The sequence below is a fragment of the Trachinotus anak genome, unplaced genomic scaffold (genome assembly GCF_046630095.1).
Source record: "Trachinotus anak isolate AG129_WGS33_773 ecotype Australia unplaced genomic scaffold, CSIRO_AGI_Tana_v1 ptg000010l, whole genome shotgun sequence".
NCBI lineage: Eukaryota > Metazoa > Chordata > Actinopteri > Carangiformes > Carangidae > Trachinotus > Trachinotus anak.
The window spans coordinates 22,194,512-22,212,894 of NW_027273861.1; the positions used below are offsets into that span (position 1 = coordinate 22,194,512).

At 39.0% G+C, this 18,383-nt stretch overlaps 2 protein-coding genes across 4 annotated transcripts in view; one reads left to right on the forward strand and one right to left on the reverse strand.

Annotated features, from left to right (window-relative positions):
• Positions 1–146: 146 nt before the first annotated feature.
• The window catches only part of ttc4 (tetratricopeptide repeat domain 4), a 37,956-nt gene continuing 19,719 nt past the window's right edge, over positions 147–18,383 (reverse strand). The window contains exon 10 of the mRNA XM_071486207.1: positions 147–1,061. Coding sequence (XP_071342308.1) covers positions 962–1,061 — 100 coding nt within the window. The 3' untranslated portion in view covers positions 147–961. The remainder of the gene's footprint in view (positions 1,062–18,383) is intronic.
• LOC139626041 (uncharacterized) lies at positions 6,334–16,294 on the forward strand. 3 transcript variants are annotated; one of them, XM_071486189.1, is made up of 6 exons: positions 6,334–7,089; positions 10,032–10,106; positions 10,836–10,982; positions 13,276–14,588; positions 14,907–15,684; positions 16,054–16,294. In XM_071486189.1, exons 3-6 carry the CDS (start codon positions 10,947–10,949, stop codon positions 16,141–16,143), a joined length of 2,217 nt encoding a protein of 738 aa, XP_071342290.1. In that variant the 5' UTR covers positions 6,334–7,089; positions 10,032–10,106; positions 10,836–10,946; the 3' UTR covers positions 16,144–16,294. The 3 variants fall into 3 exon arrangements, with proteins under 3 accessions (XP_071342290.1, XP_071342291.1, XP_071342289.1); XM_071486190.1 differs by having other exon boundaries at positions 6,334–10,106; XM_071486188.1 differs by having other exon boundaries at positions 6,334–10,982.

An 18,383-nucleotide genomic window follows, 5' to 3' on the forward strand; every position in this document is an offset into this window, starting at 1 on the left:
ATGAGATGGGCCTTAATGACATTTGACATTAACATTATCTATCCCTTTAAAATTACAATATAAGGCTGGTGGTTCAGTCTGTTTGTGGGCAGGTTTCATTCATTTGCTCTGCTCGGCATCAGAAGACAAAAACATCACAAACCCAGTCAGTAATCATATAAGGGAACTTGAATCAATTGTGTGTGAGAGATGTAGTCCATGACTAATGACAAATAGTCATAACAGTCACTATTCATTAGGAAATATAATATTACAGCCTAACCGAAGTACAGTACGCAGCAACCTGGCGAAAAGAGTCTAAGGCTGCTGTTGGAGCAAGACAATTTTACTAACAACTAATAAATGCAGAAAATAAAAGTTAAAATATCATGAAATCAAAGAAAAATCTCAGTAAACTGGTGAGCCATGGTAAAGATAATGTTAATTTTGCATAAGGTTTGTAATATACATTTTACTGAAGTTAATTTTGGTGTCATAATTTAAGCTTGAATTGTTTTAGATGAAAGCATTATGATTAAAGGTCAAAGTGAGAGCTTTTCCCCATGTGAGCAAAGAACTATCTGTGACTGGTATGACTGGTCTGCACCAGTCATGAATTTTGTTCATAACTAAGAGGAAAGTCAAAGTATGAGGAAACTGTGAATAAAGTCACTTCTGTGTGCTATGTTCTATGTTACAGGCCCAATGTTTTTACAGCTATGTAAATTGCTTGTATACTACAGGGAAATTTGATGACGGCTGATAAAAACTCGACTTGCAGAAGCGTCTCAACGATTAGTTTATCAAAACACACTGATAACACACATCGTGACACAAACATAGCTTTAGGGAGCTCATGCCAGGCTGAGCAGTGTATTGTTATGAACTGTAGCATATTAGCAATACAGGAAACTATACCAACCAAGCTAGAAAACTCTAGCGTATTGCGTATTAAAAGTCCAAGATTTGAAGGGCATTGTTTTTACAATCCTTTTATTTTCTTTCCGGTTAAAAACTGCTTCCTGAAAGACGAGCCGTTTACCAGAACAATGAAGCTGGGAGTACCTGCCTTAACAAGAAACCTGTTAACAGAACAGAACAGACAGCTAGTCAACATTAAGAGTGTGATGGAAGTTAATGTACCGAGCCTCTGTCACCAAGACACAATTACCAATAATACAAGGAACATAATGATGTCTTAGGTAACACCATGGCCACCTGACAAACTGTGATGTAGTCTGTGTCATCAAATTAAACATTTCACATGTTCCTCCCTGTTGCTTGAAACACCAACTGACGGAAAGGATTTTATATGTAATTTCCATGGTTCTCATTAGGTAACTGTAAATTATAAATGCCTGCAGAAACTAAGACATCATTAAAATGCCAGTTTGAGTCTTGATAACTAAATAATAACTACAATAATAAAGATATTAAGGCAACATGAACACAGAGGCAGTAGAAAAGGGCCCAAAGTTGCATAAGTGTTTATCAAATAATAATAAATTTAGGTGTTAAGGCTGCTTTGTTTTAATACCCAAAATGTAAAACTTATTTTAGTCCTAAAAATCTGGTTAAAATGTAAATTAAAAGAACATAATGGACACCTGCAAGCTAACTAAAATTGAGCAATCAATAGTGGCCATGGTATAAATGAAAATGAAAACAGACTTTATGGAAACCACGCTTTATCTCAATGGATTTACCTTTTATGCTGCAACACTTTTAAAAAGTGACATCTCTGGGTTTACATTGATAGAGTGTCTCCTGCTCTTCATCTTCGAAGTAGAGCTAAAAAGTGAAGGGAGGTCAAATGTGGTCAATTAGGGTTAAAAATTGATTATTGTAATTTAATTTATTGAAATTACTTCCCTGTTTCTGGGATTGAAATATAATCACTGAAAAAATAAAATATAACTGTAACAGAATATACTACTGTATTCAGTTCATCAGAATGTGGAAATAACATAGTCCTGCTATGGTTTGTAAGAAAAAAGAAATTTAAGAATGAAGAAGAAAACAATACTAAGTGCTACTTGTGACTCAGGATGGTAAGGGCTGGACACAGAGTGAAGCACACCTAGGGACTGTAGAGTCTGCTTGAAAGCTTTTGACATGAAATTGGTTCCATGGTCTGTTTGTACAGTTTTTGGGAGACCAAAGGTGGTAAAAATCTTAGTTAATGCTCAGGTGACAGCTGGGGCAGTGATTTTCTGCAATGGGATTGCCTCGGGAAAACGGGTGCACACACACGACCGTTAACAGAAACTGACTACCTGTCTTAGGTCTGGGTAACGGACCTACACAATTTACAATCACGTGTTGAAATGGTTCACCAACCACTGGAACAGGGTGGAGCTGTGGAGTTGGAGGCACTACTTGGTTCCGTTTGCCCACAAACTGGCAGGTGTGACAGGTTTTATAGAACCGCACTACTTCGGCTTTCAGGCCAGGCCAGAAGAAATGTTTTAACACATGATCATAAGTTTTAGTGATACCCAAATGACCGGACCACACATGCTCATGTGCCAGCTCTAGGACACTGGTATCGACACCTGGCCGGGAAACCTACCTGCGCATCAACACACCATCCTCCACAAAGAATGACTGCTTTCTGTCACCCCCATTGGTGCCTTCAGAAGCTGCTGTAAAACACCTAGCTAAAGTCCAGTCCCCATTATGAGTGCTAATGAGTGCTTCACGGGTGAGTGGGAGGGACTCCACAGGAGCAGTATCTGGCTCATGCACACACACTCACCCTCCTTGTTGGTGCTGCCCCCTATCCTTACCTATTGGGGACACACCCTTAGGAAAAAGGCGGGTGCTAACAAGGAATCCGTCAGGTCGATTTCTTGGGCCTCATTATGGGACTGAGCTCTGGTCAACACACTGACCGAGAAAACATCCAGACGGCTCTGGGCCAGGTCATCGTACTTGGACTCAGGGATAGGAGCGTCAACAGGATATACCTTTCCTCCTGCAACGTCATGTCCCCTGATGAACTCAACTCCATCAATAGGGAAACAAGGTCGGACCACCACTGAAAAGTAACCAGTAACCAGGCTGGACCTCACCTGAACACGATGCATAGGTGCCAGCACGAACTTCATACCAATACTCCTCACTATGGCAGAAGCATCGCAAGAAGACTTGACATTCAGCAGTCAAATACCTGAGAGGATGAATGGCTGCGAGCATGCTGACAAGACACTCGTCTCCAGCCTTCCCGGTGAGTGACACAAATGCTTTAAAAATGAGGGGCTTAAAGCATTCGTCGGGCTCCTTAAGCAGAAAGTGGCCATTAGGGGATACTGTTTTAATTAACCCCATGCCTTTAGGCTGCTTTGGTGGTGCCACCTACTGTTGCTTTCGTTTAAGCTTTTCACAATCTGCAATTAAGTGAACCAGGTTTAAAGCAGAAAAAACATTTTCACGAGCTCCTTGCTGCATCCCTCCCAACTCTCTGAGTGTCACGGAAAGGAGGAGATTCTTGTTTGGTAAATGTGCCCTTGTGCGTGAGGACAAACTCATCTGCCTGATGCAAAGTAACCATTTAAATGAACTACTATGCATTCAGGAACACAGTTTTTAAATTCCCCTAGCAGCATAGCCTCCTGAGCTCTACCTATTAATTTGCATTGCAAAAGAATAACCCCCACATCTTTCGGTATAAGCAAAGCAGTCACAATGCTCGATTGCGCCAAAGTAAAACTCCACCTTAGGGAACACAGGGACCAACCAAATTTGTTTACCAACGTCAAAAACAGAATCAGAGCTGGATTGTATCGGCATGACATTTGACATTAACATTAACACCATATAAGGCTGGTGGTTCAGTCTGTTTGTGGGCAAGTTTCATTCATTTGCTTTGCTCTGCACTGCAGACCTTCATGTCCTGATGTGAGGAATAGGAAGACAAAAACATCACAAACCCAGTCAGTAATCATATAAGGGAACTTGAATCAATTGTGTGTGAGAGATGTAGTCCATGACTAATGACAGATAGTCGTAACAGTCACTATTCATTAGGAAATATAATATCATAGCCTTACCTAAGTACAGTACGCAGCAACCTGGCGAAAAGAGTCTAAGGCTGCTGTTGGAGCAAGACAATTTTACTAACAACTAATAAATGCAGAAAATAAAAGTTAAAATATCATGAAATCAAAGAAAAATCTCAGTAAAGTGGTGAGCCATGGTAAAGATAATGTTAATTTTGCATAAGGTTTGTAATATACATTTTACTGAAGTTAATTTTGGTGTCATAATTTAAGCTTGAATTGTTTTAGATGAAAGCATTATGATTAAAGGTCAAAGTGAGAGCTTTTCCCCATGTGAGCAAAGAACTATCTGTGACTGGTATGACTGGTCTGCACCAGTCATGAATTTTGTTCATAACTAAGAGGAAAGTCAAAGTATGAGGAAACTGTGAATAAAGTCACTTCTGTGTGCTATGTTCCATGTTACAGGCCCAATGTTTTTACAGCTATGTAAATTGCTTGTATACTACAGGGAAATTTGATGACGGCTGATAAACACTCAACTTGGCAAAAGCATCTCATCGATTAGTTTATCAAAACACACTGATAACACACATTGTGACACAAACATAGCTTTAGGGAGCTCATGCCAGGCTGAGCAGTGTATTGTTATGAACTGTAGCATATTAGCAATACAGGAAACCATACAAACCACGCTAGAAAACTCTCTCTCTCTCTTTCTCTGTCCTCATTTTGTAGGTATCTCTGTTTCTGAAGCAGCAGGATCCAGATCAACCACAACTCATTATTACTATTATTGCCACTGTTATCTATTATTATTATTGATAACACCATTACCTATAGTATATACAGCTGTTCCTAGGCTCCTCCTCTCTCTCTCTCTCTCTCCTCCCCCATCCCTCCTCCCACCTCTTTTTTTCTATAATAAAGTAAGGTCTGTGGTATCCAAACACACTTAAAGAAGTGACACACATGAGTCATTGGTTTGGTATGTATCATTATATCCTGGTAGAAGTCACAAAGCTTCCTTCTACAGATAAACAAATAACCCACATGGGTAACTTTCAGAAAACTTGTCTATTTTATATTCATTTTGTTGTCACACTGCGTGCCAAGCTCTTGGGCAGAGGATACATACAAATTTGATCGAGGAAACTCCAACTGACAGAAAGAATTTAATAGGTAATTTGCATGGTTCTCATTAGGTAACTGTGTAAATTATAAATGCCTGCAGAAACTACGACATCATTAAAATACCAATTTGAGTCTAGATTTGCATAAGTGTTAATCAAATAATAATAAATTTAGGTGTTAAGGCTGCTTTGTTTTAATACCCAAAATGTAAAACTTATTTTAGTCCTAAAAATCTGGTTAAATGTAAATTAAAAGAACATAATGGACACCTGCAAGCTAACTAAAATTAAGCAATGAATAGTGGCCATGGTATAAATGAAAATGAAAACAGACTTTATGGAAACCACACTTTATCTCAATGGATTTACCTTTTATGCTGCAGCACTTTTAAAAGTGACATCTCTGGGTTTACATTGATAGAGTGTCTCCTGCTCTTCATCTTCGAAGTAGAGCTAAAAAGTGAAGGGAGGTCAAATGTGGTCAATTAGGGTTAAAAACTGATTATTGTAATTAAATTTATTGAAATTACTTCCCTGTTTCTGGTAATGAAATATAATCACTGTTTGAAAAAATAAAATATAACTGTAACAGAATATACTACTGTATTCAGTTCATCAGAATGTGGAAATAATGTAGTCCTGCTATGGTTTGTAAGAAAAAAGAAATTTAAGAATGAAGAAGAAAACAATACTAAGTGCTAGTCTGCTTGAAAGCTTTTGACATGAAATTGGTTCCATGGTCTGTTTGTGCAGTTTTTAGGAGACCAAAGGTGGTAAAAATCTTAGTTAATGCTCAGGTGACAGCTGGGGCAGTGATTTTCTGCAACGGGATTGCCTCAGGAAAACAGGCGCACACACACGACCGTTGACAGAAACTGACTACACTGTAGTCAGTACATGCACTGCAAAAAATGTCTGTGAAATAAACAGTAAAGTTCTGTGAAATCATGACATAAAAAAACTGTAAATGGAAAAACAGTGAAGCAGTGTCTGATTTACATTAATGTTTTGTAAAATGCTGAATCAAATACAACTTTTGATTTTAAAGTAGGAATATGTCAAAAGAATCATATTCGTAGAATTTACAAATTACTGTAGTTTAAACACATACAAACTGTAATAGGAAAAGCAATATATTACAGTTAAAATTACAAGTGTTAAAAATTTTTTTTTTTTTTTTAAATCAGATACATGTTGTTTATACAGAAAGTGTATTACATTTTACAAATTCATATGTTATACTTTACCGACAAGAAAATGTACAAATACAGTAAAATTACGTTAACATGAAGGGTTAAAAAACATGAGATATGTCTGTTTAGAGTTGAGTAGGTATATATTTAACAATATATTAGTAGACTAGTAGTAAAATGTATTCACTATTTTATAGACTAAATCATGCAGTTTCTTTACAGTAACTTCTGGGTTGAAAACCACTCCTTCACTTTGGGCCACAACTCAAGAATTCATATACATGTCGAATAGGATAAAATGATGATGATTAAATGTGATAATGATTTAAGCATTGTACTATTATAATTTTCTAATGTGTTGCCTAGATTTTCAATTTTCAATTTTAATTTGAGGGTAATTCCACATAAGGTGACAGGTAATTCAAGTGCAGCTATCTGTTCCATAGCTATTCATCAGAACTTTATTTTACATAAACACTGTTAATCAGTTGTAAATAATTAAATGTGAAGTTTTTGTTTCTCCTTTTTCTGCTCTATAACAGAAATTTCACATTCCCGCGAAAATGACTGTGTTTGAATTTTGAACTTGATGAGCTCATGCCTCCTCCAATCACTGAGCAGCAGAGTTTGATTCTGTTCTTTCATTGGCCAATATTCGCGGGAGCAGCCTCCCTGGGGAAGTCACCGAAGAAGAAGATGCTTGTTCGCCGCCTGTGGATGAGTGCGCCCGGTCTGCCGGTGCACGGAGCTGTGTGTTCGTGATAACACACATCTGTGGCACGAGTAAGTAAACAATTCATTTCTCAAACTTGAAATGTTCAACCGTTTTGTTCAAGAAAAAAATAGTGAGCAACTGTGAATTCGCGCCTGTTCAATGCTGCTGTTAAGCGGTGCTTTTTGTCGCGTCGTCGAAGGAAGATAAACCTTTTGAAAACAGGTGTTTATGTCTGGGTTGCCAAAATGATTACCTGCCGTTTTTGCAGCAAAATGCTAAAGACATTGAGGGCTTATGTGCTACATTGGAGAGTTCATAGGAACGAACCCCGTTCATTTTTTCAGATGTTTTGGCGCCGACTGCAAGCGGACATTTTCTACTTGTGCAGCTTTTAAAGCTCATTTCTATCGTGTTCACAATGTGCCTCCACCCTGTGTTACTCCTGGAGCCTTGTTTTTAACCTCCTAAGACCCGAACTCTTGCATGGCATGCATTTTTAATTTCTCTTGGCACCTGATGAGTGTAAAAACAAAGAATTATCTTTTTACATGATGTAGTTTCTGGGAAAATGATGTCCACATATGAGGACTTTAGCTTTAGATTTCAGTAGAACACAATGAAGTCACAATTAAGTAATGATGTGCAAAACTTTTATTTTGTGCCTGAACACAGCAGCATTTTTCCTGAGTGCAAAGCAAAAGTAGAAACAACAATTGTGCCCCTTTGAACAATATGGCTCATTTGAAGTGCTGCTTCAACAGTTGCACGAAGACATAACAAAGTAAAAAACATAAACATTTTGTATTGTTACTGTTCATTTACATTTCTGAACATTGCATGAACATTGCATGAAGTGGACACCAGGCCCTTGTAGAGCTATATTTAGTGTTGTGGTCTAGACAACCCAAAATGTGATGTCCACACATGTGGACGCCAGGCCCTAGGAGGTTAAGTGTGCTATTTCTCTGTGTGAGCATCAGTTTCACACAGTGGAAGATCTTATATCCCACTTAAAAGAGCATTTAGTGGAGGGACAACCTGTGGCATGTCCAGTAACAGGTTGTAAAAATACCTTCACTGTGAAGTCATTATTTAGTGCTCATGTCTAGGAAACACAGAGCATGTTCGGTGGATAGCATAAGTGACATGTTCAGAGAAACTGTTTCTCAGCCGTCTGCTGTCGGTGCATGTGAAGATCCTCCCCAGAGCACAAATGATGCAACAACAAATGAAAGCCATGAATTGCCACAGGATTTCAGTGAGACTTTTTTCTCAGGAATGTGTGCTTATTCTACTTAAAACTGCAATTTTAATATTTAATATTTTAAAATTCTGCTTCCAGCTTCAACAATACAGATAATTGTCGAAGAGATGCAAAATATGCATGAGTTGGGACAGGATTACGCTATAAGTAAACTACATTCACTCTTAAAAAATGGCCTATGTCTAACAGATGATGCTATTGCTAAAATCTGTGATTGTGTGAAGGATTCAGATCTGTTCTGTCTGTCACCAGGGACCACTGAGAACAACATATTCAAGAGCTCAGACATCTTTTCAAAAAGATGTTCAAATACATAGAGCCTAAAACAGTAAAATTAGGAAATGATGAAAATATGGCACAAAAGTTTGCTTACTATATGCCTGTAAAACAAACTGTGATTAGCTTACTAGAATCAGGTTTATAGAAGAAGTCTGTGTCAGAGCAGTCTTACGAAACACGCTCAGATGATTTTTGTGACGTAAGTGATGGTCAAAACTTTAAGTCCAACCAGTTCTTCTCTGACAATCCAGGATGCCTGAACTTAATTCTGTATCAAGATGCTTTTGAAATTGTCAATCCTCTTGGCTCTGCTAAGAAAAAGCACAAGGTTGTTGCAGTTAGGGATGCACCGAAAATTCAGCCACCAAAAATTTTCGGCCGAAAATGACCCAAAAGTGCATTTTCGGTTTTCGGCCGAAAGACGTAAATCACCGAAACAACACGGCTGAAACTTGTGATCACGCGGCAGACAGCGTGTCCAGCACGCGGGAAACGTGATCGCGAGCAAACAGCGCAGCCAGGAGCATTCTTCTCATATTCAGAATGGTGATGGGGATGTTTGGATTTCAGGTGATAAATTAAACCCGACGTGGAGAAACTCTTTGCAGATGCACCCCCTCTTGAAATTTCAGCATTGCATGTTTTGCAAATCGCTATTCGTGGGTCTTTCTCTGAGATAGTGAAATAAGTCCACACCGCAGACATGCTGGCTCTTATCCCATTTCCCGTGTGTAGTAGTCCTACAGAGAAATATTTAAAAAGCACTTGACACTTTGTGTTTTTATGAGAGAACATATTTAATTTTTACAGTCTTTCAGCAGGCCAGTCAGTTATAAGCCTGTACATTACTATGTGTTATGTACACATGAGTGGGGTCAAGTTGAATTTTAATTTATATTGTGCATTGTTGTAATGTCAGTGCTAAATAAATATTTTCATACTTTTGTAATTGATTTATTGGAATGCCTTGATTTTAGTGAGGTTAGTACACATCGTAGCCAAAAATGCTATGGTTCTAATAATTGACATAATCATTTCTTTCAGTGTTTCGGTTTTTGACCTTGGTTTCCTCATTTTTCGTTTTTGGTTTCGGCCAAGAATTTTCATTTTGGTGCATCCCTAGTTGCAGTCTATCTTTCTGTAGCAAATTTGCCTGCTCATGTGCGGTCCAATACTGATCACATGTCCCTTGTTTGATTGTGTGGAGAAAATGACCTAAAACAATTTGTAAGTGCTAAGGTTTTCTCGGAGATGTTAGTGGATTTAAAAGATTTGGAGGAAAATAGAATAACTTCAGGTGGTAAAACAGTTAAAGGGGCTCTGTATTGTATTGCTGGTGATAATTTGGGGTCCCACAGCATTGGTGGGTTTACTGAAAACTTTAGTCATTCTGAGTACTTTTGCAGATACTGTGAAATCAAACGAAGTGAGTTTCAGAGTGATGATCCAAATGTATGTGGTCCACAGCGCACCCCTGAAAGGTATGTTTCTGCTGTTGGTGATCCACATGCTGAGGACGGACACAGGAGCAAAGGCATAAAGGTAAACTCTGTTTTCAATGCTCTGAAATATTTTCATGTTTGCCAGCCCGGTCTCTCACCTTGCTTAGGCCATGACATGTTTGAGGGTGTCTTATATGATGTTGCACTGTACTTGAAGTATTCCATTAAGGGAAAAAAAAGGTTTACATATTCACTTTTGAACCGGCGCATTAAGCAGTTTAAGTACAAAGGAGCTGATGCTCTCACAAAGCCATGTGCTGTCAACACTGAGGGGTTCAAGCTTTCAGGTCAAGCCATTCAGAACTGGAATTTCTTAAGGCTGCTGCCTGTATTAATTGGTGACAAAGTGCAAAATCCAGAAGATGATGTGTGGCAGTTAACTCTGCAGCTTAAAGATATTGTTGATATGATTTGTGCGCAAAAGATTTAATTGTCCCAGGTACCCTATCTTGACATTATAATCCAAGAATATTTGGAATCAAGAAGGTGTTTATTTCCTGAGACTCCACTAAAACCAAAACACCATTTCATGCGGCACTACCCAGCATTAATTTTGAAATTTGGACCCTTAATCAGAGTATGGACAATGCGTTTTGAAAGTAAACACAGCTACTTCAAGACATGTGCTAGGCATTTGAAAAACTTTAAAAACATCTGCCTAACTTTATCTGAATTAAATTATATAAATAAATTATTGATGTGAATCTTTTTGTCATTAATGAAGCCATCATTATTAATACAGTCGTCTGTTTTTCATCTATTTCCACAGGTGTTTTTTCTCCATCAACCCAGAGAAGGGCACTAAAGTGGAGAAGACAAATACATCCCGGCTTCACATGAACCCAAGAGTCCTTACCCTGATTCAGGAACTTTCAGGATCATGAGTGGGGAGATGTCTGAATATGGACTGAACTCAGTAAGAGTCATGGCTCAGCTCATTATCAGCTCAGTTCTTTAAGCATAAAAAGCATCAGTTTCTGATAAAATTGTTAGTTTGTATGCAGTAGTTACTGAATTTTATTGTACTTGTTTCTTTCATGTAAAACCCAAAGGTCACAGACATACTGGTTGTGGTATGTCTTAGTTCTGCTTTGTACTGAGCAGTTCATTTTACACTCTGTCTACATGAACATACTGTGAGTCAGTGGGGTTTTGCAAAAAAGGGGAAAAAAAGCTATGAAAGATTTTTGTTGGTACTTTATATTTTTGGTTAAAATTATGCACTTGCAGTTGCACAAAATACCAACACATACATACATAATAGGAAAGTAAGCAGCTGCACATAAAGCTGTAGAGAAATCACACACACTCTTTTAGCAGAGAGTTAGGAGTTATGGAGGGCAGTCTAGAAAGACTTAGTATTATTTTGTTTTCCCTAGTAGCTGCAGCATTGCCTGGGGGTCTCAGCCCTCCTTTTCAGAGGAGAGAGGCTCTTACTAAATGGTGTTTTCTATTTGAATGTTTGTAAAGTACATATTAAGAATATGTATGTTGGAAATGACAGATGTTTTTGTTCACTGCATTTAGGTTCTTGGACAGGAAAGTTATTGGATTTAAAAAAAAAAAAAAATTTCAGTAAAGTTGTTCTTGAGATATCAAGCTTTGCTTTTCAATTCTTAAACGCTTAATCTTTGTACACTGGGTTACTTTTTTCATATTTTTGGTAAACGTCAAACATCTATAAGAAGGCAGTGCAGTTTAAATGAAATCTAATCATCCAATAGTCTTTATAGTCTTTAGTCTAATCATCCAATCTGCCAGCATTGTATAGAAACAATTTGTATTTTTCACTGAGTAATAATCCTATGGGCGATTTAAAATACTTTTAGACATTTTTACAGTTTAAATTTTAGATTAATATTAGATAGGAGTCATTGAACAGGATTTTATGCCTTTAAATTGTAATTTACATTTTACAGAAAATTAAATTGTAGTATTTAGATGTAAAAACTGTAAAAACTTGTAATTAATCCTGCAAAATCCTGTTGTTCTTATGGAAAAAAAACTGGCAGCTGTAGTTGCCAGAATAATTTTGTAAAAATTACAGTAAAAATGTAAACAGCTTTATAAAACAACTTTACAAATTGTACATCTTACAACTATAGTAATTCACAAAAATACATTATAAATTTGTAGATTTAACAGCCCCTTTCTACTAATTTAACAGTATCATTCTGCTTTTATACTAATTATTTCAGGAAAATGTACATGCAGTTATCACTTATTGCATTTTGAATCCCAGTAAAATTTACATGAAGTTGTTGCTTATTGTACATTGAATCCCAGTAAATTTCTGTAGAGTTGTTTACAATTGTACTGTATTTTTTTACAGAATTAATTTGGCAACCACAGCTGTTTTTTTCCGTTAAAAACAACAGGATTTTTTTTACAGTGCAGTACATCTGTTCCCTGAGCACTGTCTGCACCCAGTTTACATTAATCTCAAGTCTCAGTTAAATATATTAGATGCTTTAATTGCATCACCCGGAGGTGATGAGTCATTTTGCATTTGGAGGGAAACAAGCTAATGTTATATTCACACTCCTGAATATAAACAGAAAAAAAAAACTTATTGATGCCTGCTGTGTGAAATGTCACAAATTAGGGTGGTAATGGATTGAACTGCCTTGATGGATGAGGACATTTTAATTTGATTTTCTTTCTTCTGTGCAATTAACAGTTAAGTTGTGCAAGTGAAAACAAGCAGAATCAAACATCATAGTATAACATCCTCAGTGCCTACAAGTATCATAGTCATGTTAATGCAGGCACCATTTTGTGAAGGAGCATTTTGAAAAGTGCTTTGCAAAGGCTTATCGGGCTTTAGAGATTAATTAGCACAATTTAAAAAGGTTATGAAGATCTGAATAAAACAGAATAATCACCTTCAGAAAATTATCTTCCTCTTATTGTTGTTTAATACAAGAAAATAATATATTTAGAAAATGTTTGTTTTTTTTTAATCCAAAAAAGCATATCCCTACATTATCAGGACCTAAACAAAACATGAACATTTTAGCACAAGAAACTTACAAGTTATGACGTACAATGATCACACAGGAACCAGAATAATTATTGAACATATTACTGCAGACCAAATGTGAACAGAAATAACACTGATAAGACTGGAGACAGTCTTAAGTATTTCAATTTTGAAATATTTGAAATTGGGTTCTGTGAGTGCTTACATGCTTGTCTTTCCCCACTAGAGCACATCTTCAAGAGTCATGGATGAAGAAATGTCGGACATGGACAATATGGCGGACACTTTCGTCTCAGACATCATGGGACAGGCTGCTATGAATGTCAATGAGCTGATGCAGTCAATCCACCGCTGGGCTTCAGTGGCACGTGCCATGTCTGAGGGTAAAAATAAAACCTCAGCTGGTTCTTACACTGAACAGAAGGTGCAGCAACATCTTGAAAAATTTTTCACCATGAGGCGAGTCTTTGCGGAGCATCGTGGGGACGTTCCAGAGGAAGAAGAGGCAATAAACGCTACAGCTGCCTGTGCACAGGATGAGGATGTGATGTCATTACAGTTAACAGAATTAGCTAACAAACCAAGAAAACCGTTAGCCAAGCGATTATTCAAAAATATGAAGTTGGCGTGGAAGAGCCACTTCGGCAAAAAGCACAGTAGGAAAAACAAGGACGGTTCAAAGGAAAAAGAAGAAGAGGACATGATAGAGGAGGAGATAGGGGAAAGCACATCTTCTGCCTCCACCAGCTTCAGTCTATCACCCAGTCAGGTAAATGAGGTTGGTCAACCAAAGGGCCAACCACTGGCCAAAACTTTAACAGATGAGGAACAGATGAGACATGATGAGGTTCTGAGAGCTGCTACTGACACTAAGGGGGAGACATCTGTCCCTGATCTGGCAGAGAGTTGCTCCCAGGCCTTTGTAAAAACCTCCAGTCCAACTTCCATGGACCAGACCACTGAGGTTCTGCCCATTAATTGCCAGAAGGAATTGAAGAAGACTAAAGCTGATTCCATACAGCCAAGCAACTCAGAGAAAGAGGAAGATGTCCAAGAAACAGAAGAAGTCAGGATCCCAGAGAAAACATCATCCTCCAGACTCTCGACTGGGTCAGAGGAGAATGTGCAGACAGCTTCATCAGCTTCATCTTCCTCTGCCACATCAGCCATCTATGAGGAACCAAATATGACCACCAGCCAAGTGGTTGAGGATGTTGGAACACTAGAGTCCAAATCCAAAAAACCAGCCAAGAAAAAATTATTTAAAAAGCTAAAGACAGCTTGGAAGAAACACTTTGGTAAAAATATTTCACCAGTTCCACAGAGCCATGAGCCCACTCCTGAAGTGAGGTTTGCAGAGGCTGAAGATAACTGGATTCTGAGGGCTGCTACTGACACTGAGGGGGAGGTGTCTATCTGGCAGACGGTAGTTCTTGCGCCTTTGAGAAAATCTCCAGTCCAACTTCCATGGATCAAACAATACAAGTGTCACCCATTATTGGCCAGGAAGACTTTGAAGAGACTAATGCTGATGGACAGGTAATAAAAATCCTTGTTCAATCAGATATCCAAGAAGAAGAAGCTTCATCAGCTTCATCTTCCTTCACCACATCGGCCATCTATGAGGAACCAAATATGACCACCAGCCAAGTGGTTGAGGATGTCAGAACACTAGAGTTCAAAACCAAAAAATCAGCCAAGAAAAATGTCTTTAAAAGGCTAAAGACGGCATGGAAGAGACGCTTTAGTAAAAAATATTGCACCAGTTCCACAGAGCTACAAGCTCACTCCTACATATTATAAGATTTGCGTGCATTATTTCTGTTTCACCTTATGTTTCTGTTTTTTCTCTTTCAGGCAATGGAGGGAAGTGAGTGAGGGCGTTTACAATCGAGGTGTGAAGGACAAGCTGATCGATCTGTGCGTGGATGTGCTGAACTTCATTGCAGACTCAGTCATAAAAATCATCTTGGAGTCAATTGGTCAGTTATCAACCACATCGTGCATCAGCATCCTTAAGTACCCCATTTCATCTGAGCATCTGCTAGAGATTTTCAACTGTGACATCCAGAGGAGTCTGGAAAACTCCTTCAGTCGGGCTGTCTGTAATACCATCGGTGCAGATATCCCAGCCAGCATTTCACCTGAATTCACAGAGGGGATAACCACTGAGGCTTTTGTGTTGGTCAACCCTGTTCTTTCCATGGCCATACAAGCCTCAATGGATCAAGGATCATCAAGAGCTATTGCTCCTGCCAGGTCCCAGGTGGCAAAGGACAGAGCAGCTAAGACTCTGGCAGGAGCTATTTCGACCATGAAATCCATCCTGACAGGACGAGGAAATGCAGTCAAGAAAAGAATTATGACACAGAAAGCCTCAGAAACTAACAATGAAGAGGAAACACCTGGAACAACAAGAGGAGGAAACAACTGGAAGACTGAACCTGTGTGGAGGTGTTTTAGTGCAAGACAGAGGAGACAGGTCATTCCAGTTCCACTGCAGGATTTAAATGGATCGAGCAGCTCTCCACAGAGCAAAAAGAAATCCCGATCTCCTCTAGCAACATCCTCCACCACAGAAGACCCGCCCCAGAATAAAGCCACAACGGATGAGGTCTGCAACATCATTTCAAAGGTAAGGATGCTTTACATGGAAATTATAATCAGACCATAATGAAAGTACACAAGAGTAGAAGTGACCAATCTGACAAGATAAAATGACGGATGTTAGTTACATAGAAAGAACCAGTATAGACAGTATGAAGGCTTCATGCTGAGCGGTCTGGGCCATAAGTCAAAGGCTGTTTTTCCTTCCTTTCCTTCACTTGTTGACCTGAAAACAGAAGAATCCTTGTGTTTCAAAGTTTGTGCTTCTTTGTCCTCTGGAACAAAGTCAAATTGTCTTTTACAGTGAGACTTCTTCTCAGGTTGTATTTTTATTGAATTTGTAGCCCTTTTTTAACTTTTGTACTGATGTGTTGTTTTTTTATCATTTCTGAAAAAGACTGAGAAGAAGAACGAGGAGAAGACGAGGAAAACCAAACAACCTCTGTGGATGCGACTGTTCTGCTGCTGCTGCTCGTTCGAGGAATAACCCGGAGCTTCTCCATCTCTCTCTCTCTCTCTACCTCTCTGTCTGTCTATCTGTCTGTCTGTCTCTCTTTCTACCTTTCTTTCTTTGTCTCTCTCTCTCTCTCTCTCTCTCTCTCTCTGTCTGTCTGTCTGTCTGTCTCTCTACCTCTCTCTCCTAACCCTAACCCACCTTTCTCCCACCTACCCCCTCTCTCTGTCTCACTGTCACTCTCTATCTCTCCCCCTTCCCCGTTTCTCCCCTTCCTCTCCCCTTTCTCACCCCTCTCACCGGAGAAGGGGGAGAGAGAGAGAGAAGGGGACCTCCATTCCCCTCTCTCCCCTTCTCTCTTCTGTCAGTGTCTTTCTCTGTCTGCCTGTGTCTCTGTTTCTTTCTGTATCTCTCTGTCAGTGACTGCCTGTCTCTAAGTCTGTCTTTCTTTGTTGGCCTGTGTGTCTCTCTGTGCCTGTCTTTCTCTGCCGGCCTATGTCTCTCTCTGTTTGCATATCTCTGTGTCTATCTTTCTCTGCTCGTCTGTCTGTCTCTCTGAGTCTATCTTTCTTTGTCTGTCTGCCAGTCTCTGTGTCTGTCTTTTTTCTATGTCTGTGTCTCCTAGGGCTGGGTATCAATCAAAATTTTTCGATACCGGTACCAATACCGATACCTTCACTTCAATACCGGTTCCTGAGCTATACTTTTTTCGATACCAATTTTTTTGTTAATTAGTTAACAGTTAGCGTTACATGGATCCCAGTTTAACGTATTAAGTTGCAGTAACATTAAGATTACTGCCCGATTTCGCTGAACGTTAATTTACCTGTTAAAATCCCACACACGGTGCCGTCCTCGGTACTCTTAGATGAAGCGGAGTCCAGTGGTGGAGATTTTGAATTATGCCGCTCGGGCTCTGTAGCGTCCACAGGATGACTTGAATGCTGAGAGGAGGATGGTTGCGGTCCGCCCTTCTTGCAGCCAAACACGGAGCAACTTTCTGCTCTTAAATTGATTTTGTGCATGGTCAAATGCTTCATTAAATTAGCCGTGGTGCTGGCCTTAGCAGCGATGACTTTTTGGCATATATTGCATCGTGCACTATTGGTATTAATCTTGGTGAAATGGAGCCACACTTTTGACCTCGGTGGCATTGTTTAACTGGTTCGACGACACACATACACAACTACAGTTCCCAACGCAGATACACGTGAACCCCGTCTGTGGGCGTAACCACATTTTCCTGCATGCTGCAAAGTGTAATGTTAATACAGCTAATCGAGGGTAGCATGATCAGTTCTTGATCACGTGATTAACCTCTGGGTACCGAAACTTGGCACCAAAAGACAAGACATGTTTTGATACTCGTTACTACCGAAGCATTTCGGTCGGTGCCCAGGATTTCGGTACCCAGTCCTAGTGTCTCCCTGTCTATACCTCTGCATCTGTCTGTCTCACTGTCTGTCTGTGTTGTTCTCTTCTTCTCCATCTCTGTCTCACTATTTCTCTGTGTCTTTTGAAATTATTTTTATTTTTGTTCATAGGTGCTGGATGTAAAGTCTTCCAACATACAAGAACAAATAAAAGCCCTTCTTTGCAGATGATTGGTGGTTTGCAGTCAGATAACAAACTCTACCACCACAAAATACTTCACTGCAGAACAAGTCTATATGATTATTACTATGAAACTACAAAATTCATATAGGAACTCCAGAAATTGTCATTAAAGTTTAAATTATAGAAAAGGGTTGTAAAGTACTACTAAAAAAAAAAAATACAATGTGCACTTAAAAGTATTTTATTTTAACAGTCTTTTTCATCAACAAGAATCAACTGTAATGAGCAAGCAACAAATATGCAATATTTGACCCAAAACCTATTAGAATGTCAATACCTCCAATTTCGTCAAGAGATTTTCCTTGGAGCTCATGCAGCTTTCCCCTTTCCAGGGCAAGAAGCAACTTTGAAATTTTTGCACTTTGTATGGTGGGCTCAGACAGCCGATAGAATTATCTGTGTACAGATGTATCATGTCCTAAGAAATCAGCAAGCTGATCCAGTTCATTGTGCCTTAAGTTTTGGATTTGTGAAGTGGTCGCAATTTGCTTGCGCAGTTGAGTAGATCGTAAATAATCAGGCTTTTTCGCACCACACTCATCTGCAAACCGTCTGAGACTTTGATGTCCTTTGTAAAAAGTAAGGCATTTTGGCACAGCAAACAAGTACTCATTTTCATCTGGCACACCACATTCCTTTCTCTTCTCAATCATCAG